This window comes from Geospiza fortis, unplaced genomic scaffold (genome assembly GCF_000277835.1).
Source record: "Geospiza fortis unplaced genomic scaffold, GeoFor_1.0 scaffold333, whole genome shotgun sequence".
NCBI lineage: Eukaryota > Metazoa > Chordata > Aves > Passeriformes > Thraupidae > Geospiza > Geospiza fortis.
This window is the reverse complement of record NW_005054347.1, coordinates 3,134,530-3,158,058: the sequence shown is the minus strand read 5'-3', so window position 1 is coordinate 3,158,058 and position 23,529 is coordinate 3,134,530. Positions and strand designations below refer to the sequence as shown.

The 23,529-nt window shown below is 49.3% G+C and overlaps 1 protein-coding gene across 1 annotated transcript in view; it reads left to right on the top strand.

Annotated features, from left to right (window-relative positions):
• The first annotated feature begins 15,064 nt into the window (after positions 1–15,064).
• Positions 15,065–23,529, top strand: part of ZSWIM5 (zinc finger SWIM-type containing 5) — a 30,866-nt gene continuing 22,401 nt past the window's right edge. Inside the window, exons 1-2 of the mRNA XM_014307874.2 lie at positions 15,065–15,421; positions 23,168–23,316. Of these exons, the coding sequence (XP_014163349.1) occupies positions 15,118–15,421; positions 23,168–23,316 (453 nt within the window). The 5' untranslated portion in view covers positions 15,065–15,117. The remainder of the gene's footprint in view (positions 15,422–23,167; positions 23,317–23,529) is intronic.

The following is a 23,529-nucleotide window of genomic DNA, read 5'->3' as shown; positions in this document are numbered from 1 at the left end:
GCAGGTTGTTTGAGAAGGCTGAGACCACACAGTGGCTGGTGGTTTCACGTGTGTCTCTGGAGCAGAGGGGAATGATGAGATACATCACTTGCATGCCTCTGCTCTGGCTTGATGTGGTCTCCCCAAGTGAATCAAAGCTTTTGCTTTGAAGGCAGAGGAGGGGGAAGGGACTGTCTTTGTTCTGCTTTTTGGAGAGCGCTGGAAATCCTTCAGACCAGAAGACTACACCCTTCATTACCCTCTGGGTTATTTGCCCCATATTGGAAGTATGACTCTGTCATGTGAAGTATTTGATTATTTATACAGTTAATGTTTAACAGAGTTGGAGTATTAGAATTAAACAGGGGACGAGCTTCCAACTTCACATGGTTAAGGGCTAATAAAACTTCTCTGATCCAGTGTTTTCCTTTCACCAGAGGGGATTTTTTTCATTAGCTTTGGAGTGTTAAAAAGACATCTCCTGTATTTGAGGCAGATTGATCTGTTGGCTCCAGACAAAGAGAATGTGCAAAGGTGTCAGCTTAACTATCCAGTCGACACAGATAGAGGAAGCCAAAAATTTCAAGGTGAGATTAATTGGTATCTTCAGTGGTGGTAGCTGGATCCAGCATCTGCTTTGGATACCGGGTGATATCTGTAGCCCACCCTGGATGTGGAGGAGCTGGGTGAACAGTGATGGGTGAAGAGTAGCAGGAGGCTGGAATGCCCCATGCTGGCTTTGTCACTCGTGCCAGCCTCCACCACACTGTTTTATCTGTCTGGTTGCTGCAGGACAGCTTGGGGATGTCAACTGATGGCCCTTCAGTCATCACATCTCCCAGGGGTGTTGAACTGGAATGGCATTTCCCAAGCATTTGGCTTGAGGATTGCAGAGGTGTGACCAGGACAGTCCCATGACTGCTGTGGTCCAGGAGTCAGCAGGAGAAGAGAACAACAGTTGGGATTGGCTGCGATGGTCTGCGAGTCACGGAGTCTGCGATGGTCACAGGGGATTTGGTTTTCATTTCTTTTCTAGTTTAGTTCACTCAGACTTATGGGTCTGGGGGTGTCTCACCCTAGCACCCTTCATACCAATTGCCTGAATCCAGCAATGTCTCTTGGTGGCACAGAGCTCTCAAAGCTGTGGTTCTTACAGTAGTGTAGTTGGAGATTATAGGAAGCTAATGTGAGGTTTCACACCTTCCTTAAGGGGGAGGCTGAGGAATAAGGGCTTCAGGGCATCCTAGAGATCCCAAGATTGTGACTGCCCCAGGGGCATCCTCTGTGCTGTTGCTCTGCACTGATCACTTAAAAATCAAGTTGGTTTTTAGCAAGCCACCAGGAGTGAAGGCAACCATGACTGCAGACCTGCCACTTGTATTTTAGGTGTCCTGATTACCTGCTGTGAGTTTTCTTTCCTTTTTATCTCCCTTGTACTCCTGTCTGCACAAATGCTGGATATACTGTGAACATAATTTCCTTTGTGCTGGTGTAGTGATGCAGTTGATAACTTGTACTGGGCTGGAAACAGCCATTTTTAATTCCTCCCTTGTGACTGGAGAAACAAGGGGGGATGTATGAAAGCAAGGCTGTTGGAGCGGCTGTTGCATGGGTGGAAAATCCACAGATGATGTTTTGCCTTTGCAAATGTACATTGTGAGCATGAAGGGAACTCTGTTCCTCATCATCCTTCCAACCATTTCTCCTCACTGTAGATGACGTAGGAAACTGTACTGAAGAGTTTTGTTCTTCCAGTTCCACCCACGACCATCACCTGCTTGTTGACTGAATGGAGTGAGACTGAATGTCAGCTCTCCTGGGAAGTGTTGGTCTCTTCATCCATGCTGAGTTCATCTCTAGGTTTAATGGAGCAGTTTCTCTAAACAAGGAACTGAATTGATTGTCAAAGGTTGCACCTCCTCTGCAAGATGTCAAGGTCATGATCTGTGAGAGCAGCCTGTAGACAGATGCACTCATCATTCAGATGCATTTAGCTTTTATTTTAAAATGTCTATTTTTATTTCCATTTCACCTGCTAGGTCCAAAATTTGGTGCTTCCTCCCCTCAAATATGACTGAGCCCTCAACATAACACAGAAGTCTGTGGGGTTTCCATCCTGCACAGAGTAGAAACTGGTTCCTGGGGGAAACAGCAAATAGAAAGTGTAATCTAGCACAGAAGTATTTATTTTTTAAAGACAAGGGGCAGCCCCTGCCCCTCTGCTGCCTTGTGTGCTCCTGGTCTGTTTCAGACTTTAATAAATCTCTTGTTTATCTTGAGGAAGCGAATTAATAAGTAATGGCAGTTGCTCTTCAGAGAGAGAAGCTGCTGAGGGTTGGAATAATTTTAATTTGGCATGTGTGTTGTTGAAGGACTGTTTGCTGTTGAGGTGAGTGCATCAGTGTCAGAGGCTGTAAGGGCTGACCATTCCCTGTGCACACAAGTGATGGGTGTGAAGTTCTGCAAGTAGGTCTCTAAGCAAGGGCTCTGGGAGGATTAAATGGGTCTTACTGGGAACTTTGAGGCTCTCATCTCCTTTAGCTCTGGGTAAATTTGAAACCCAGCACAACTGGACAGACACATCTTCCCCGTGTATCACTGGGCAATCCTAGTGTTGCTCCTCCAGGCGAGCATCGTCATTCGGTGTGTGGTGCCAGTCAGGCCTCAGCCCCCTGGAGATGCCAGAAACCCACAGCTGCTTCCTTCAGCCACCAACCTGAGGTGATTCTGAGTTTGGTTTGGAGGTGACCTCGCCCTAAGTGTAATGCATACCCCTCCTGTGGGAGTGTGGGCATGATGGCGGAGTCTGGCTGTGCATCAGGCTGATGTTAACTTCTCTGAGCTCAACTCAGAAGCCATAAGCCATGACAAAAACAGTTGTATCTGCTTAAAATGTTACAAGCCTTGGAAAGCAAACTGAATTTAATTTCTGTACCTTGGTGGTTTCAGGATCATGCTTGCATCTTCTTGAAGTGCCTGTGTTAACCAGACTTCTCATGTGGCTCCACAGACTGGGGCTTTTCCAGTGCAAATGGTTTGATAGTGGTTGTTCAGTGGTGTGTGCTGCAGTTTGGCATCCTGGAGGAACTTTCAAGGGCCCAGCAGAGGTTGAGGTGGCACCTCCTGTAGGAGAAAATGGCCTGTGTGCTATCTCCTGTGTGTTCCTCACTTGCAAAACCTGAGTGTGAAGGTACTTAATGGTGTACACACAGTCGGTGCAGCAAACTGTGGGAGTTGCTAAGCAGCTGTGGAAGTGGGGTTAGCAACATCCAGCATCAGGGCAGTATGGAATCCACCTGCACAGATACATTTGCAGGTGTCATCTTAGTGAGGGCATCATCAGCCCTGACCACTCTCATTAGAGCAATTAATTTTGCAGTGAAGCACCATATTTAGTCAGTGGCAGTGGTTCCTGGAAAGCCCAGACATGAGAGTTTACCCAAAACCTTGCAGATATAACAGGTTGAGCCCTAGGAAGATGTCTGGGGGTAAGGCAGGGCTGGAGGTTTCCTTCCTGGAGAGACAGCAGTGGAGCATGGGCTCCTTGCATACTGCCCAGGCACCGTTCCTGAATTTGCTGCCAGACCCCTCTGTCTTGGTTTCCCAGACAGGGGAAGGGGGACTCTGCTCCTGCTCAGCCTGGAGCCGGGAAAATAGCGGGGTGCAGCTCCTCAGGTGCACTTTGCCATCTGACCAGAAGAGAGATCACTCCAAGCCAGGACATGTCTGTCACCCACAGTGTGGGACTTGCTCCTCCTTTTCTGGGCGTGCCTATGGACCTGCTTTCAAAGGTCAGGAAGATTTGCCCACCATGTTTCCCCATCTCTTAAGTGGGAGTACTGTGTAATACTTAGGTTATGTGATTATTAGGGCGACTCCTAAAACCCTTTGCTGAGATTGTGGGTAAAACCACCTTCTCTCAAATTACTGGCTTCCCTTTTCAAAGGGAAGAGAGGAGTCAGTTCCTAGTTGCTCATCTGGTTTTGCTTTTTACTTTATTTCTTTCCCATTATGCTGAGCTGACTGCATTTTTGGTTGCTTCCAGTTCCAAATTGTGATGAATGTGCTGATAACCCTTTGGTACATACCGTGTCTGCTACCAGGGAGCTGTGCCTGGCCTGTCCCATAGAGGATGGGGGCTAACCAGGAGCTTCAGGAGGCTGCAGAGGTGGAATTTCACCCACAGATAGTTATCTGAGATATTGCAACCCTTTCCCTCTCCTTTTCCCTTTCCCTCTTTGTAAGAGAACTTAATTACTGAAATAGATCTATGTTTAGAGGAGCTGCAGACCCTCCATCCACTGCCAAAGGGGCCTCATGTCACATAATGGAAGAAAACCACCACTAAATGTTTCACATCACGCTTTTCCCTTTTCTCTTCAATCCTTGTATTTAGCATTAACTTCACAATATAGGTTTCCTTTTGTTTTAATTGTGTTGAATTCTAGGGAGAAGGAAAGGATCGTTCCTTTGTTTTTCTTTCTACTGTAGCCCCAGCCATCCCGATGACAGATCTTGTCATTACATGGTGTCATTTTAGATGTTTGCACTGCATCAAAAGCAAACGGAGGAGCCTGCAGTCTAGGCTGTGGGTTGAATAACAATGTTTTTCCAGGGGAAGAAAAAAAAATCTGTGAAGTTTTTAATGAGAAACATGAGTTTCACGGAGGCAGCCTGTACACTGCTCCCAACCCAGCAAGAGCAATGGCTCCTATTTCCCTGGATATCAGCTTTTGTGGCCCTTTGTGTTTCTGAAGGCTGTGAAGCTGTGGAGTCATCTTGGACTTGAAAAGCAGGAGGGCTCATGTTTTCCTGTGCATGGTGGATCTTCCAGGACAGCTTTCCAGTTGCATGCTCCTTGCTAAAGCAGAGCTCGGTGATGTGTGGCTGGGAGATGCTGGGCACAATGTGTGTCCAGAAGGAGAAAGGGGCTTAAAATCACTGCACGGGAATCTGCTTTTCCTGAAATGCCTGCATGCTAAAGATGGTGAAAACTGCTGATGCAGGAGAGCAGAACATCTTTGTCAGGCATCTGTCTCCCAACCACATTCCTTTCAAGCAAGGAGGGCTGCTGGGGAAGTCTCTGCTCTTCAGGCCTCCCGCTGCCTTCCTGACTTCTCAGAAAGGTCATGTGAAGACTAATGTGATCAAAAGGGTTTTTAAAGTGTTATTTAAAGCGTGTTGACTGCTCTGCAGAGGGTTTTGGTCCTGCAGAATCGGGAAATTTGACTGCTTGTCAGCCATGACCCAGAACTTCGCTGTGGGGTCTCACCAGAGAGGACATACTGGCAACTGAGGGCTTTTATGTGGTTGCCTCGCTTGGGTTGGTCTTATCCCTCTTTGATTTTCCTTGCAGTGCATGAACACATTGCTTTGCTGTTGCCCTCTGAAGTGTGTTGAGGTTTGTGTGTAGTGGTGTTTGTACCAGGGAGCTGTTTGTGGGACGCGTGGAAATGGTTGTGCCCAGGAAATGGCAATGAGTCTGACTGCTCAGGCACGGCCTCTGGGCTCCATGGAGCTGACTCTGAGTAGTGTTGGATGTGATGCATAATTTGGTAGAACCGGAGAATACCCAGAAAAGGCCCTGGGCCATGTGGAAGAGGCACAAAATATCCACCAGCAGGTTGAGTTGGGCTTGGAAACTACCACAGCACATGTAGATGTGGAGCTCTGCCAGGGCTCTCCACTGTCAGAATTGGTGCTTCTCAAATACCCTCAACACACTTTACTGGCATGATGGATAAAAGCTGTGCCACCCTCCTGATGTTACACCTTGTGATGCAAAGTCCTCCAGCCTCTTGCTGGATGGTTCCTCTCAATTTGCAATTTACGGATTGAAAGAAAGCTGGAAAAAACATTTATTTCCACACAAAATCAAGGTCTTTGCCTTTCCTTCACCTCACTTTTTGCTGGATGTTGAAATACAGCAGTCTTCCCAAACCTGATACCACCTCTCACTTCCTCTTCTGGGATGGCTCTGGTCAAGGCTCTCACCATGGGATGGTGACCAGCCCAGCCACTGGTGTGCCAGCAGGTATTTGGATAACTCCTTGTCCTGGAATTGAGGTCCTTTTCTTCAGAAATCTACTCACCGAGTTTCCAAAAATTATTCTGAAATAAAATGTCAACAGAGGAGGCTGATCTGGAATAGCAATTGCTGAATAATTTATTCTGCAATGAGCAGATAATTTCCCTATATGAAACAGCCCAAATAAGCTCCAGAATTTAAGCTTTATTGGTTTGAGGGCCAGAGAGGGGAGGAAATGGCCAAGATTTTGTGAAGTTACTGAAGTGAGCTGAGCTGTTTAAGTATAATAATATTTCTGCAATATAAAGTGTGTTTCTGTGGTCTCCTTAGTGAAATTATATATATATATATATGTAAAAAGAAAAAAAAAGGTGGGTTTATTCTAAATAAGGGCTGTAAAAGTCAGCAGGAGAAGGGAGTCGTTCTGGTGCCTTCTGCTGGGGTCTGTGCTCAGCTCCTGAATGGGGAGTTGAGGGCGGAAATGGCAAAATGGTGTCACCTTAGAGCTTTTTCCACTTTGGGGAGGCAGTTTTAATGCAAAGCCATTTTCTGTGCTTAGAAGTGAGGTTCTCAGAAGGAAGTTAATTGACCTTTTCAACAAATTTGTTACTGAGACCATTACCAGAAATGCTGTTGAAATGCTTTGTAAACACAGTGTTCATTTAACAACACTGCCAGTGACTTAGAAAGTCAAACTTTATACTCTCTTAAAAATGAAAGAGCTATTCTTAGTGGGAAAAGTGTCTTTTTGGAGAAGAATTTGGAGCAGATTTTCGTATTGAATCTAGGCTGCCTCATTCCCTCGGAAGGCGTCTGAGGGCCAGGAAAATCATAACTAATAACTTCCCTATAAATTGTAGAGCTGCTATTTTAAGGTCTGGTGTCTCAGGGAGGAGCAGGGTGGTGTTCTGCTTCCCTCCATTGCTGTGTGATGCCCTGGTTTGATTCTGGTCCTTGTCCTGCCCTATGCCAGACCAAAACATGGGAAGAAGACAAGTCAGGAGGTTCTCAGGCTTGGTTTTGCTTTTGTTTTTCAATATTGGTAAATTGAATTTGTGTTTTGATTTGAAGATGGCCCACTCCCGAGGCAGCTTTAAATGGTAAAATATGCATTGAATGCAATTTATCTTTGCATGTTTGGAGACAAAATCCAAAGCTGCTCCTCAGCCTCAGGCTAAGTCCTGGAAAAGCGGCCAGTTCAGGAGGGAGGTTGTGTCTCGGAAAAGCAGGTCAGCAGGGCGAGCAGATACCTCGAGAGAAAAGGATGTCCATGGCTCTGGATCTACTTCTTGCACAAGCAGAGGGCACTCAGGAAGGAGCCCTTAAGCCAGGAGCAACGGGTTAAGGGCTCTGGCATAGGAGACACTTTGCTTTAAGGGCTGGGATTATGTTTTTGAGGCGCTAAGAGCTCTGTGAATCACCACATAAAAAAGGCGATGAAGGGAAGAGCACTGCTCCCTTTGCTTTTGACTGTGATGAAGTTCAGTGATCCCATCATGGTGACGCTTGCATGAAGGGATAAGAGGCAGTTCCTAATTAGAACCCTTTCATGTGCTAGAAGCCAGCTTCTCAGCTGTTGGAAATCTGGGTGGCTTCATTGAAGTCAGGAGATGACCCCATCTGAGTCTCATGTGTGAGTTTTGGCATCTCCCATCAGTTTCCTTGAGGCAGCCGAGGTGGTGACAGCATGGGGCTGGGTTTGCTTTGTGGCAGCTCCAACTGATGGCACGCATGAGCCCGGAAGCTGCGGCAAAAGTGAATTCCCTCCCTGTGGATATTTTCTTTCATGCTTGAAAACAACCCTGCATCTGTTGAGCAAACACCTGAGCTGTAACAAGGAACCGTGTTGCTCCTTGTTGGGTTATAGCCACTTGTAAGCACAGGGAGAGGAGGAGAGGGCTGGATGCTTTGGGGATGGTCACAGAAATGCGTCGCCTTTTCTCCCTTGACTGTAAGGATGCTGCATTCTCTGCTTCTGCTTAAAAATGTACTGCACATCTTCACCTTTCTCACATTTCCGATTTTTGTAAGAAAAGTCTTTATTTTCAAGATGCCTATAAGTTACACTGTAGCAGTAAAGAGCAGAAAGTTGGCAGCAGTTTGCCACTAGTTATTGCATGGACAGCACGTTAACCAAGATGCAGTGAAGTCTCTTCAAGCCCTTTCTGTTGCTTCAGAACCATCATTTAGATTGGTTGGATCTGACCTGCTAGCAGAGGAATTCAGCTTGCAAGGCTACACCTTAGCAGAGGAAATCAGTCCAAGCTTTAAAACTGGTTGTATTTTTTTCTTTTTTGCCCAAACCGTATGTCTTCAGAGCAAGGGTTGTACATCTGGGTAGATGAAAAACCCATTTGTGGGCAGGTGTTGGAAGATTGTGGAAGGTGATGCTGGAAAGGATGGTCTTGACTTTGGGGCTGGCAACAAAGACCCAAAAAACCTGGTTCTTAAGAATGATATGGGCAACAAAGTGCACTGCAGGCTGGGGAGAAAATGGAGAACATTTTGTAATACTTTTGGGTAAAATCACAGATTAGGACTGGTTGTCTGGAGCATGGCGTTGGGCCAGCCAAGCCCCTGAGCTGGGTAGGGGGAGGGGAAAAACCTCCATTTCAGGCTCCTAGATAAACAAACACCAGAAATCTCGTAAGGGTAATAATGGAAATCACTGAGAAATTGAGTTAATACAAGGGCATCTGTGTAAGTGAATGCTCGGGACAGGGAAACGGCTTTGTCCTTTAACTCTAGTAATGCTGGAGCAGATGGGAAGCGCGGTGTGCTTCACGCATTAGCTGGCTCGGATAAAGAGCAAGGCAGAGGCCGGTCCTCTTGGCTGATTAGAGGTTAACAGGGATAGAAACCAGCGGATTGACTCTTCATTTGCAGGAGGTGTTGTGGGATCAGAGCAGATGGCAGAGAGAGCGTCCCTCCAGCTTACTCAGCTGCTCAGAGGAGCTTACGGCTCCCTCCAGCACAAACAGCCCCATTCCATCTCCTCTGTTTACAGCTGCAGCTCTTTCTTCTTCCCTGGCCTACCTGGAGAGGTGGTAGAAGAGTATTTCTCCCAAACCTGTGGTAGTTGCTGCCTGAGGCCGTAGGTATGTGTGGGGACCCTTGCAGGCATGGTGCAACTCATCCATATCCCTTTGTTTTGGCTCCTCCTGCGGCAGCTCAGCTGCGGGCATGGCTCCTTCCTGGGGTGATATTAATGGTCTTTGTTAGCTCTGTGAAAGTGGAGGTACTTTTCCAGGATGATAATGACTGGGCAAGAACAGGAGCATGGTAGGGACAGGGAGGAGGGAGGAGGGCTGCAGGGGGAAATCTTTTAGCAGCAGAAGTGTGGCTCTGTGCTGCTGGGGCGGCATCCTCCTGGCCAGCCATCGCCTGCCTCCTTCATTCCTGCCGAAGTCTCTCTCAACAGCAGCACCTTTGCCTGTGGTCACAAAGCAGAATAGCTTTGGAGAGGAGGGAGGATGGAAACTCATAGCAGCTCTGCTCATTGACTCACTGGAAGCCTGGATTCCCTATTTTGCAAGGGAGAAATGGCAATTGATTCAGCCTTACCCTCTTTCTTTCTGTCTGCCAGTGCTCTGAAAAGGCACATTTTATCTGTGTGTGACAACACCTGCCTAGGGTGCCTCTCATTGAGCCGCTGAATCAAAAGAGCAACAAGAAAAGTGGGTTTAATTGCACACATCTTCAGCAGAGTCTTTCTTGCACTGGCAGCACAAAAGGCCAGCCCTGTGCTGGCTGAATGGAGCCCGGGAGGGCTGGGGCACACCGTACTCTGGTTACTATCGGAGGCAGATGATTCACTTTGCTGGAGCATTGTCATGTGCAAATGAGTTCATGAGCCCATCTCCTTTCCAACTGCAAGGTCAGGGACTGAGCAATTGTCAGCATCAGCCGGCTGGAGGAATTGATCTAGAAGCTGGAAAGCTTCGAGAGATTTTACTAACCTCCGCTTTCCACCGCCCAAGCACACCGACACCTTCCTCCCGTGGGTGTTGTCTACATTACAAATATTGACCGATTTTGAGTTCATGTTTAGAAAGCTGCTGTTTCGAGGCATGGAAATGTGACTGAGAATGGCTTATAAATAACACTCGGGTGCGGCAATTATTATTCATTGCTAGTTATGGCTTTCACACACTGGAAAAACAAATGGTTTTTCCACTAGGAGCTGGAGCTACAGTCCGTTTAATCACTAAAGAGCTTGGAATCACTTTAGTTTAAAATAACTTTCCGCTGTGGTTTGGAAATTTTAAAAAAACATATTTGGGTCACGTTAACCTAGTGTACACAACTTGCACTGAGAATTTCAGTTTACCTCATGTACATCTGCTGAGCCCCATAAATATCCATCTATTCTTTTCCATTTGGTTTCACAGAGCTCCTGCCTGCCTGAAGACAGAGCTCCCCAAACACAGATTTGGACTGGGGTTAGTCTGGCTAGAGGTGGAGAATCCTGGGAGCTGAGCACGGAGTACAAGAGCAGTGAGCAGCCAAGCTGCTGTCAGCCACAGCCACCCCTCTCTGGCTGTGATGCAAGGGGATGTGGCTGGTGCCTTCAGGAAGCTGCGTGGATGGACTTTCCATCACGTGGCTCCTAACAGAGGTTGCCCAAAATATCAGCCTCAGGTACTAGGAGGTTACTTGAGGTTTTGACAGCTAGGTGTGGTTGTGAGCTCTTTACATGGTCCAGCTACATCCCACCAGCGGTCCATGCTCAGGGCATGGATGTGGTGCACGTTTTCCTCTACTGAGCCATTCCTTGCCCTGCTTCAGGATTATCACAAAGACAGAAAAGCCCGTGGAGAAGGCAGAAGCCATGAAGAAATGTTCCTCACGTTACCTGTGTATTACTGGGCACCATCCTCTCACACAGCAGTGCCAGTGCAGCATCCTCAGGGTTGGGTCCTGCAGGTGGCTGCAGCGCTGTGTTGCTTTCCACCCCTGCAGGACTGTGCCAACGCTCCGAGAAAGGCAGGCGACTGCCACGCCTGGGAAGGAAGAGCTCATTTTTTCCAAATGGCACAATTTAGCAAATGACAACTGTGACTTCAGTCTGGGCTGCAGTGTGAAATCTGAGGGATGGCTGTGAGCAGCAACTGCCAGAGGGAGCAGAGCTGAGCACTCGGGTTCCCAGCTAGTGTGGTAGGTGTGGAGGAGTCCTCCTCTCTCTTGCAAGTGTTGGTGCCACAGTTATCAGAAGGGAAGAGGCTATGCCTGGGTTGTGCTTGCTTTTGGGGTTTAAATTTCCATCTGGGCATCTGCCTGTCTCCAGACTCCAGGTATTTCAATATTACCAGCCTAAATGTTTGCTTTATCTTCAGTGATTTGCTGAAGGACACAAAGCAAAGCTGGCCTCATGGTAGGTTGGAGCTGCAGGACAGGCTAGTGGTTTCTCCTGATGGTTGGCATGAGGATAAAGGTGGGTTAAAGATGTCCTGTTGAAAGGCTTTCTGGTCTTGCAGAACTGGAAGAGTTTGCACAACTTCTTTTGGTCAAGTAGGTTTAGAAATCAAAGAATTCACCATCTTGGTTAAAGATGCTTCTGTTGAGGTGTTAATGCTGTTGTCCCAATAGCAAAGTCTCCTGCACTGGGATCCCTGCTAGAGGCTTGATCCTTTGTAGCTGTTTGAGAGCCCAAGATTTTTTATTTTTTGTGGATCCATCCTTCTCCCAACCTACAGGGTTTATCAGCTCCGAAGAGGAGAGTGCTGCCCAGGTGACAAGTTCCACCAATGTGGAACTCACAAACTCCTGGAAAACAATTCGCGGATCTGTTTTAATTTAAATCAGGGGTGCAATGTCCTGTGGCAGTAAAACAAGGAAAGTTCTTCCTCCAGTTTTGTCCCCATTTGATGGGTTGGATGGCTGGGATTAGAAAGAGATGAGCTCATCATGCCCTGTGTGCCCGTGAACATTCATGGCACCTTTCTATGCTTTTTCTGGGGCAGATATGAACACTCAGCTCCTTTTACAACCTCGATCAAAGAGACATCCACTGGGAAGCTTCTGGGGTAAAAGTAGGAGAGGGTGTTCTGGGGCAGGGAAAAGGTGAAGTTCTTGGGACAAAGCTAGACTCTGGAGGGGCATAATGAGTCTGTAGTTACAAAGATAGTATTTAATTATTTATTTTCCATGGTTTTCAAGCCTTGGCACTGTCACTTTGCTGGCAGCAAATCAAACACCAAGTTAGCTTATGTTAAGAACAGAAGATGAAGTCCTAGATAAGCACTGGGCTGTAGGAATGTCTTAAATTGAATGTACAGGGAGGACACAGAGGAGAGTATGTCTTTGCTCTCAGTGCTATCCAGACCCTATGTCAGTGATCAGCGCTGTGTTTCTCTCTATTGAAGTGCTGATAGCACAGCTCCTAGGATGCTTCTTTCTTCTAGGATGTAAGATGAACAGAGAGGAGGGTACAGTGACAGCTGTACTTTTCCAGGGCTACCTATAGCTTTTTGGTGATATCATCAGTGTTCTGTGTGGAGCAGGAGTGTGTGCTTTGATGGACAATGAAATAACCACACCAAAACCTACCTTTTAGCCACCACTCTTCTCTGGGACTGTGATACCCATCCCTGCTGAGCTCGTGTGCTCAGCAGCCATGGTGCTGGGGTGCAGACTTGGCTGCAATGTGGTAGCTGCAGTCTGACCTCACATTAATGTAAATATTCACAAATAATGCCTCTGTTCCTGCCAGCTCATCTCTCTTTCACCCCCCATGTTTAATTTCTAACTCAACTTTTGATAAATGTTTTGTAGAGTTCCTAGTTTATCCTACAGACCTGCTGTCACCACAGCTAAAATCTAAACCAACACTTGACTTGGGGCTCGAGTGCCAGATGAACTTGGCAGTCGTTGACATAATGGATGGTCCTGTTCGATGTGCAGACCAGATCTGAATTGTGAAGAGCAGCTCTTGGAGCAGATGGGAGAGCACAGCTTTTGGGATGCCTGAGAATATCCTGAGGAATATCTGGACAAATATTCTATCGTGAGAGGCTGGATCAGACCACAGTTGATATATTTTCAGATTTATACCTATCTGAAACAGATAATTTGGTTGAATGAGTTCCTCCAGACTTACACCAGTTAGCCCCAAGTGGGGTCTGGCCCACAGTTGTGTTAAAGTAAGAATTTCAAGGCAGTGTTTATGGCCAGTAATTTGTCCTAGAGTGTTTTATATGTGTGTGTGCAGGCATACATATGAGGATATACGTACATACTTGCTTAGGAACGCGGTTTCCAGTCCCTTTAAGTTGTTCAAAAAGTAAACTAGGGAGAAACTGGCAGTGAGTCGGAGCCGCCTGCCAAGCATTGCAAACCAGAGAAGTGGTAAAACATAAACACTTTGGAGTTTATCCTTTGGATTTATATAGTTTGGCTGCCAGGGGAAGGGCTTGTGAGGAGGGGGAGGCTCAACAGCCCCTGGCCATGCTGCTCCCGCGGCGCCGAGCCCAGCACCTCCACAGCCACACTGCTCCTGCTCCAGCAGCCTGTGAGCAGGGAGGGAAGTGCAGGGCTGTGCATCTCTCCCCTCCTGCTCTGCTGGCCACATGGGGTGGCTTTTGGGTGATGGCAGCAGAACAGGTCTGCTTTTCCCCCGCCCCAGCACTAAAGTAAAAGCAGACCTCCTTGACGCTTAATCAGATTTGAATGTGGTTTTTGGCGTGGCTTTAAAGAGACTGGCAGTGAATAGCTGGTTTTGATGCCATTTATTAAAAACCTCTGGTAGAATTTGTCTCCGAAAGCCTTTGTAAGAGCTGGCAAACGCACAAGGGTTTGATGCAGTTAATGTATTTTAATCTTCACCCCCCCACCCCTTCTCCTTTTCTGTCGCTAATTGTAGGGCTCTCAGCTGTCTGCTGCCTTCTCTGAGGAGATGGCAGGCTCTGCAGGGACCTGTACATACACAGGCTTAATAAGGTTGCAGTGGCATGGAGAAAAGTGAGCATCCTCCTCAGGGAGGATGGCTGGGATGGGCACTGTGAGGTGCCAGGTCCCACGCCATGTTCTGACAGGGGGACACCGGATTGCCCTGGCTGTGTTAATTAACCTCCTGGTGCAGCTTCACCCTCTTGGAGGAACAAGGCAGATGAGTGTAAGGAACAAAGATATCTCTTTTCCAGGTGGCTGAGCAAGTGCAGAGTGTTGGTGTTGAACCCATTCAGCAGCTGGATTGTGAGAAGGACTCCCTGAGGCTCCCATTCAAAGTGAGGTTGATAGGCATCCATCAGTCAGTCTTACCTCACTGACTTAGTCCCTCACTTGCTTGGTACATCCACGTTTCTTTTGACCCATGGGACTTTCTGAGCGCATTTCATGTTCCTCACTTGTGTTTGGTACTTCTGGGGGCTTTTTTCCCCACTTTATGCCTGAAGGCACTGCGCCTCCTTTCTTCATGGTGGGAATTGTCAGGAGCACTGTAACATTGGTGTGAACGATTTGTGGAACCCCGGGAACGGTTTTCCCCCAGCTGTGGTTTGGACTGTGCATAGCTCCTGTCCCTACTCTTTGTTTCCACTGTGTGGAAGAGCTCAGAGCTGTGACCATGCCCTGGAGCACTCTACCTGGTTGAGAGACCAAAGCTGGAATTGCTTTGCATTTAGTTTGTGGATTTTTTTTGTCCGCCTCATCAAAGAAAAGCAAACGTGGTCTTTTTCTACCAGCCCTCACTCATGTGAGTTGCAAATTCAGCGAGAGGGAGGCGTGGATGGAAATGACTCCCAGGAGGGAAACAGTCTGAGATACTTAAACAAATGGGAACCGAGCAGCTTTGCTCTTCCCCTGAGGGTTTGGCTGTTAAATAAACTCCCGATGAGTCTGGCTGTGTGTGTGTGTTGGTGCAGAAGTGTGTTTGTATACACGGGCTGGGTGTTGCTGGGTGTAAGCCACAGGGATGGGCTGTGCTGGGTGCTGCACTCCTTGCTATATGAGAGAGAAACACAAGCAGTCTTGGCTTTCCTTCCTGCCAGAGCTGGCCTGGGTGGTTGTGGTCAGAGGGAAGCTATCCTGACCTTTCCCTCTTCTTCTTTCCCTCTCCAGGGTTCCACCTCAGTGGAACAGTAACGGAGCCAGCGACTGCGACAGAACCAGAGATGACCTACAAGGTGGCCATCAGCTTCGACCGCTGCAAAATCACCTCCGTGACATGCGGCTGTGGGAACAAGGACATTTTTTACTGCGCTCACGTCGTGGCGCTTTCACTGTACAGGATCCGCAAGCCAGACCAGGTCAAACTCCGTCTTCCCATCTCAGAGACCCTTTTCCAGATGAACAGGGACCAGCTCCAGAAGTTTGTTCAGTATTTGATCACAGCACACCACACTGAGGTGCTGCCCACCGCCCAAAAGTTGGCTGATGAGATCCTGTCATCCAACTCTGAGATCAACCAAGTGCACGGTAAATTCCTCCCTCCTCACTATGTGACCCTGGCTCTGTGGTTGGGGCTGGGGTGGTGGTTTTGGTGCCCATGGTGATGTCCTTCATTTTACGTTTGTCTTTTGCTGCACAGAAAGAGCTGGTACTGTCACACTGATGTTAATGCATGGGTGTTGGGACCACATGGCTGGGGTGTCCCCAGCCTGCCCTCTCCTCTTCTTTATGTGTTTGTCTGTCAAACATGGGCTTCAACAGGCCAGAGAGGCAGAGCTGACAGGCTGGTGGTGCACAAGGCACAGCTCAGAGTAGAATGGAGAAGACAAGGACATGGTGCTGGGACCCTGTGGAGAGGGAGGTGCAGTGGGCATGTGGCTCCTCCAGCATGTGGGGGCACAGTGTCACCCTGAGCCCTGCACTAAGTCAGATGTGGCTGAGCTGGTGGGAGATAAAGCTTTAATCTCCATGGGCGTTAATTTGCCCATAATAAATGAGCGCCGCTGTTCTTACCTACTGCACAAAGGCAGTGGAGATGTATCCTGGGGCTTTGTGTTTGGAAAGTGCTTTTGACTTCCTCCCCTGAAAATCTGGGGACAGTGCCCAGCCCAGCCCTGCTCCACTGGCCCAGGATGTGGCCCAGGCTCCTGGGGATCTCCCACGGTGTCTTTTCAAGGAGCCCAGGAGCTGAAGTTACGCAGGGTCTGCAACAATGAGCAGCTCCCCGCTGTGCCAGTCCCACCAGCTGTAGAGCAGAGATAATAAACACTTATCTGCCACGGAAGGGCGTTGCAGGGATTAACACGTGCCTGTTAAGTGTTCTGAAGATGAAAAGCCCCATATGCAGCCTAAAATACCATCTGAACTAGTTGAATCCACATGTAGAGAAGTAAGGCCAGAGGTTCACCGTCACCATGGGGGTGATGGCAGCTCTGATCTTAGATGTGTTCGTCTCTCTCTATCTGGTAGTTCCTGTTCCTACCTTGGGAGAGGCCTTTGTCTCCTCTGCTGGGCCACATGTGCTGCATGGGTGGTTGTACTCTAACTAACTGGCTTTTATGGGCGGGGGCCTTCAATTTTTGGCATTGTAAAAGAATGAGGAGCTGTGATGCTGCAAGGATCTGGTGAGGGCCATTCCCTCTCTGAACTGATCTACTGAAGCTGAGGCTGGGCAAGATCCCTTCTTGGCCATTGTTTGAGGCTGCTTTCTCCTAAGCAGATTGAAGTAAAGCTTTTAAGGTTCTGAATATTTATTGTTCTAGAGTCAGCAAAAGGCTGGTGGTTGGGAGTCTTACAAAGATACAGGTGTTGGCTCCAGTTCAATATCTGCTTCTTGTTTTTACAAGTGATTTAAAAAAAAAAACAAAGCAAAAATTCTCACTCCCTTCAAACTTGGTGCCAATTTACACACTCCAATGTGCGATTTCAAACCAACAGAGACGTGGTCACCCCGCAGAGGGTGGCACCTACCTGACACCCCTGTGGCTGCCCAGCTGGTCACAAGTGAGTAAACACCTGTGCAAGCAGGAGAGCAGCCTTGTCTCACCCTGGGAAAGATGCAGATCAGCCTTCATATGTTGACATGCTCCTAAGGTGATCTATAACTCGTAAATGTCGCTTCCTGTGGAAAGGATGGCTCCAAACCCCTCACATTCAAGTTCATGGTGATAGTGTCCAGGGCTTCGATTCTTGATCCCAGACAGTGTTGCAAGTTTTGCCCCCTTGGTCCTGCCAGAAACACAGCCACAGTGCAACCAACTACACTGCAGACCTGCTTGACCCCAGGGTGAGGAAGGGCTGCAACCATGGGAGTCTGTTTGTGGGAGAGGAATTCTGGGGTCTCCAGGTGTAGTGGATCCAAATTTGTCCACCATCTTGCCCTTCCCAGCTGTGGATCATGCATTTGTAGTGGGTCGCGGATCTGGGGATTTGTAGTTCTTCAAGCTGTGCTCTACATAGAGATTTATGTGCATTTCTTGACCCTTGGGGTCACACCCCAGCCTTGGGGTTGGGGCCAAGGTGTCTTTTGGCAGGCCAGCCTCTGCTACCCGAACAGAAACCCACTGTGTGCATTGGACACCTGAAGTTATTACATCCTGGAGCAAGAATGTTCTTTCTGGAAATCCTGCTTTTTTCCCTGCCCCTCCTTCTTTTGAGGGTAGGTCTGTTGAGCCTCGAATCAGCATCAGGTCTTCCTCACCTGCCTCTGGTCACTCAAGGGATTCCTCTTTCCTTGTTTATATGGCAAGCTTGTAGGATTGAGGATCAGTTTTTGCACCAGACTGGCTGGGGAATGCCCCTTGTGCAAGGGGCTTGTCTGATTTTGTAAAATAAGGCTGTCAGGGATGCTCCTTCTCCTCCTGCAGAGCCTGAATGGCAGAGAAAATTACCGGCCATTGTCTGGCGCGCTCAGCTCCGGGCACTGGAGCTTTGTTCCTTGCAGGAGTCTGTAGCCGCGGGCTGTGCACCGCGTGCCGATCTTCCCGGCTGCCTTCCTAGAAGGAAATGCAAACTATCCAGTAATGATGGAGGCTTGGAGCGCAGCCAAGGTGCCTGCGTGTTCCTGGAGGATTCAGGTCAAGCAGAGCCTAGGTGTGCCTGCAGCTCTGCTCCCCACTTGACCTCTGCCTGCTGAAGTGGGTCACGTTTCTGCTCCTGTGCCTCGGCTGCGAAGGGCAGCGTGTGCCAGCGAGAGCATCTCCCGTGTCTGGCACCTCCACGCTTGGCGTCTGGAGTGGCAGCTGGAGGGAGGGGACCAGGGTAGGTTTCAATGCGCCTCCCCAAGGGGACAAAGCTAGCAGTGTGGCTCCCTGGCACAGAGCAAGGCTGCAAGGGTTGCACTGTGCCAGCAAAAGTGACTCGTGGCTGCTTGGTCTCTCCTGGTGGGTGGAATGCTGGGGGCAGCAAGAAGCTGCAGCTGGAAAGCTTGGATCCAGCAGCTGGGACTCCATGGGAATGAGGATCATCTGGTGATGGACACCTTGGCACCCTGTTCCCTCCGCTCTTCTGAGAGCTTAAAGATGGCACGGTGCCTGTAGGCCCAGATTTGGGGCTTCGAGGTACCCTTCATGCATCACTGATGAATTCTCCTCCTTCCTTGTGTAAGGAGCAGGAGATTTTGGCAGACCCCATGTTTGCAGCTCTGTAACTCACCCAGCTTGAGCAGCATGCGGACATGGCAGAGGGTGCTGCTGCCCTCAGTCCAGGAGTTGTGGCTGGGGTGTGTCTGGCCCATGGAAGTGCCAGTGGATGCGGCTGTATCTGTGGTGCTCAGCTGGTGCCATCGAAGGGCTTGGGATGCTCTTCTAACCAGAAGTGAGAAAAGCCACAAAACCTCTGCTGTTGCAAGGTGCAGGGGCAGCTCCCTCTGAGGACAAGCCATGTGAATCACCAAGGGGCCTCCGTGGTCTTGCAGGGTCTTAGGAGCTTCCGTGGAGGTGAGGACTTTTGGAAAACCCTTAAAGGTAATGGTCCCTCAGGCTCTGGCATGGGAAAAGCAGATCTCTTATGCAAGAGCCATAAGAAGCCTGCTGCCTCATCCATTCCCTTTTGTCTTACATGCATTCTTGACCACCTTAAGCTTTCCTTTAACTCCTGGGCTAACACTGTCCCACCTTGCTCCTTGTGCACAGCGAGTTGGCTGCCAGGTCAGTGTGCAGGAAGTCTCTGCCTGTCCTGTCACACCAAGCCAAGGCTGATGTTTGAGGAGTCCTTGGGCACTCTTTGACTTTCAGGTCATCTCGAGACAGCGTCTGGAGGGCAGCACCAGTAAATCTATTTGAAATTCTGCCTTCCTGCAGGGGAGGAGGAGAAGGTCAGATCTCCAGGGCATTCATGTTCCTGTTTGCTGAACTGTGGTGGATTTAAGGGGAAAAACACACCTGAGTGCTGGAGAGAAAGGCAGCTCTTCCCCTTGTCTTGCAGAATGACTGGGGTTGCCAAATGACTCCAGAGCACGAGTGATTCTTGACAAGCAGCTTCCAAAGTTGGCTGCACCAGGTACTGGTACCAGCTAGACCACATTGCTCCTGTCCACCATGCTGGGAGCCAGTCTGGATTCCCTTCTCCCGCTGCTGTCAGGTGTATGTGAATCTTCAGGCTGCCCTGGCAGCTCTCTCTGACTTGCCTCCACTTGAAAACAAACTGAGAGTCTTGGCAGAGCTGGATTCCTTGCTTTGCTGCTATTTTTAATCCCTTGTTAGAGTTCATTTCCTTTCTGGTGCCTGGTTATTTTCTCTTCAAGGTTTTCTGCCGTTTGCTTATTTGTCCACGTCCTCCCCACCCCCCGCCCTGAGCTGATCCTTCACATCTGTTTTCTCTCTGGACGCCGGAGAGGAGCCTGGAGGCATTCAGCAACACCACCATGTGCAGTCATGAGATGGCCCTTGTGAATGGCCACCACAACAGCCAGCCCTGCTCCAGGCACCACTGACCCCAGGGCTGGCACAGCCAGGCCCCAGAGCACTGCTGGGTGCTGGGCACAGTCGGGTGAAATGACCGTAAGGGAGATGCTGGAGCAAGAGGTGGCTTTTAGCATCACTTTATCAGCTCCAGGTATTGGTTAAAAATCATAATCATGCCTTTTTCTTTGTATCACCAATCCTGCTTCAAGTCAGATGTTCTGGAGCACTTTCCACACTACTCAGCTAATGTATCTCCCCTTCTTGGGTTCAGGAGCTTGGGTTTGGGATGTGACAATGCTTTGGTGTGACCCACAAGGTCCTACTGCCTCCTCAGCCCTGGAAACCTGCAGCTTCCCATTCCAGGAGCCCCTTTTGTTTTCTTCATGTTGGGCAGCTAATTTCTGAGCAAGGAGTTGAATTTTCCATGCCTGACTTCACTCTGTTTTCTAATTTGTAGGTTTTTCCAGTCCTTTTTCCTCGGTCATTGTATTTGCCAAGTCTCAGTGGCTGTCAAACAGTTAAACCCCCGAGCTCCCAGTGAGGGGGGAGCCCAGCTCGGGGTGTGATGGATTGCATTTTTATCTCAGTTTCTACAGCCAGTGTAAACGGGCTGGTGAAACACTCTATGGTGTTTCCTTAAATCTGAATCCGGCAGGACCAAGATCCAGCACATCTGAAACAGGGCTCTTTGGAGCACGAATGCTGCTATATGAGAAATGTGTTATGCAGGCGCCGGGCTGTTTTACATGCCGTTCCCAGCTCCTTTGGAGCTGAGACATGGAATCACTCATCAGCTGCGTCACGGCGTGCCGCTGCCGAAGCCCCCACGGTGTGAACGTTGGCAAGGGGAAGTGGACAAATCCCGCCATTAATATTTAAACCCAGCACAAATCCCGTTGTTTGCTCTTAAATGTTTATCCAGCTCCCCAGCGTAATTGGGCAGCCCGTTATCTGCCGGGTTGTGCTGCACGTGTGGGAATTTGCTATTACAGCCCTCTCTCTGAATCTTTTATAGGAGAGAAAAATACATTTACAAGCAAATTCGGGCTTTATTTGGAGGCGCGGGAGGCGCGTTGCTAATTTGGCTGCGGCCCGAACCCCAACGTGCGAAGTGCTCAATGTGTTGCGTGGGAGGAGGAGGTTTTATTTAGCTGCACGCTCCCTTCCTCGCCGCTCGGGCTTTCCGTTGCTAACGCTATGTGTGAGCAGCAGGCACGGCGGGGTAGCCCCGGGAACCCCCAAAGAACGCACCTACTTTTTACATTTTGTGACCTCCTCCTCCTTAATCTGTCACAGCGGCCATGGCCATGGTGAGGGATGAGAGATGAGCTGAGCTTTGGTGGGACGGGTCACCCCAGGTGACTGTGCCCTCCTGGTCCCTGCAGACAGACAGGTGACCCTGTAGAGGCAGTGGAGGCTGCTCTGGATGGCTGCAGCTGGGAGTGGCGGGCAGGATGGTGGGGAGGAGGATATTAAGAGTGCAAGCTCTGGGATACCTAGCGATGGGGCCGGATAAGCGCTCATGGTAGACAGATTAGTCATCGGTTCCTGATAGGGGATAATCACTGGCTTGTCTGCTCTTTATCTGCGAGATAAGGATGAGGCTGGGGGAGGGAAGGAAAAGGCACAGAAAAGCTCAGAGGGCCAGCAAGGACTGTCCCTAGCTGTGATTGTCCCTTGTGGCATATGACAGAACTCTGAGCTGACTCTGGTTGTACACTAAGCAAGACTCACCCTTTGCTGGGGGCTCAGGATTTAACTACTTCTTCAGGGGAGTGGGATCAGGATCCACGCATATGTGGCAAAAGTCCTCATGCTCGTCCAGGAACTGTGTTTTCCTTTCTGCTGCTTCAGCTCTCGTCCCAATTATGTGGTTGTGTCAACTATAAATTATTCTGCAGAGGGAGCAGCAGCATCCTGTCCCTTCAGCATGCCTAGAGCTTGCTGGAACTTCTCTCAGGCAGTGGCTGTTAGCAGAAATTAAAGTAATTTTGTAAAGGACATTAAATACAAATAACTGTATCTTAGCAGGTCAGGATTGTTCTCAGCCTGCTGGAGGAGCAGAACCCCTGAGGTTGATGTTGTCTTGCTAACAAGCCAGCAAGAGACACTTGCCCTGCTGAGCAGGCATCCTGGAGCACAATTTTCACGAATTGTATTTGAGCTCCTGGTTCAGCAACGCACAAGGCTGGGATGTGCACAGCATCCCAGGCTCTCTCTGTAGGAAAGAGATGTGTGCTCACCAACCAGATCCCAGTTTTGGAAAAGACATCATGAAGATTTAATTGGGAATGCGTCAGCTACAGCATCCCATGGCTCTTCCTGTGCTGACCTTCTTCCTCTCTTGAGAGGGAGATAGGAGAAGCAGACCAAAGTGGAGTGGAGCATCCTCCAGCTGCAGCAGTCCCTCCTTGGTACTGGTTTTCCCTAAGGAGTTTCTATAGAGCAGGACCCAAAAGCAGACAGCTGAAAATCCAACTTTCTGTTCCATTTTGTGCTCTTGGCTGCTCACTGGAGTTGTGCTACTGCCTGTCCTGTGAGCCCTGGAACCCATGGCCAGGACGTAGGGTAGTGCTTGGGCAGGAAAATGGCAATTGAAAGGGGCAAGGCAAGGGAAATGTGGTCCAACTTGTTTAAATCAATTGTAGGTTTTCTTTCTTTCTTTTGTTCTCTGGAAGATGAAATGCAGCCTGTGAACGCATGTGTGTGCCTGCCAAAGGCCCTGCTCTGGTCACAGTTTGCTCTTTGAAGGATTATTGATCCTTTGTTCTTTCCCATGGAGGGTCTCTCTCAGGCAGGTACATTGATGCCCAGGGACTTGTCCCCTGTCCTAAAGCAAGTGAGGGGCAGGACCAGGTGTTTAACCCAGGACTCTGGAGCCCAAGTGCAGTAGTACCTTTGTTAGACTGTTCCAGACATGGGGAAGGGCTTGCAGGAATTGGAGCTTTACTGATGCTTTAACAAACCAGTGATGTGGAGCAGGAGCACGCTGGGCACTGCCTGGAGCTGCAGAGCACTGTGGGCTCTGCAGCTGTGCTGCCTGCACTCCTGGGGCTTGGGAGGAAGGCAGGTCCCTGGTCTTCCTCAGCCTCATTTCACATGGGGTGCAGAGGGTGAGGGGCCATGCAAGTGTTAGCCCTGTGGTCAGGATATCCCTCCTGATGGCTGCTGCCAGTACTGTGTTAGGACAACACATTGCTGCCACTTGGGCTCACTGCTGAGGAATCAAGTTGGTTTTCTGTCACCTGAGCTGATAAAGTAAAAGGTGGGTTCCTAATAAAACAGAGGTAGGTGCACTTCTTGCTAGTGGGACTGCTGACCCTGCTGCCATAAACATGGTTGTCTCTCTTCTCCCTCCCCATCCTCTCAGGCGCTCCTGACCCCACTGCTGGGGCGAGCATCGATGACGAGAACTGCTGGCACTTGGACGAGGAGCAGGTCCGAGAGCAGGTGAAGCTGTTCCTATCTCAGGGAGGGTACTACGGCTCGGGGAAGCAGCTCAACTCCATGTTTGCCAAGGTGAGGAGCCGGCTGCTCTCTCCCATCTCTGCTCAGCGTGTCACGTAGCTGGCACTCGCTGGCTGCCCTGGCAGGGTGCCCATCACAGCTGGGAATCTCTGCTCCAGTGCCTTCTCGCCCTGTCGCGGAGCAGGCAGTTGTAATCCAGGCTCTGGGTCAGGCCTGGATTGTCTCACCTGCTGTCCTGGCAGATCCCTTTCTCCCATGGGTGCT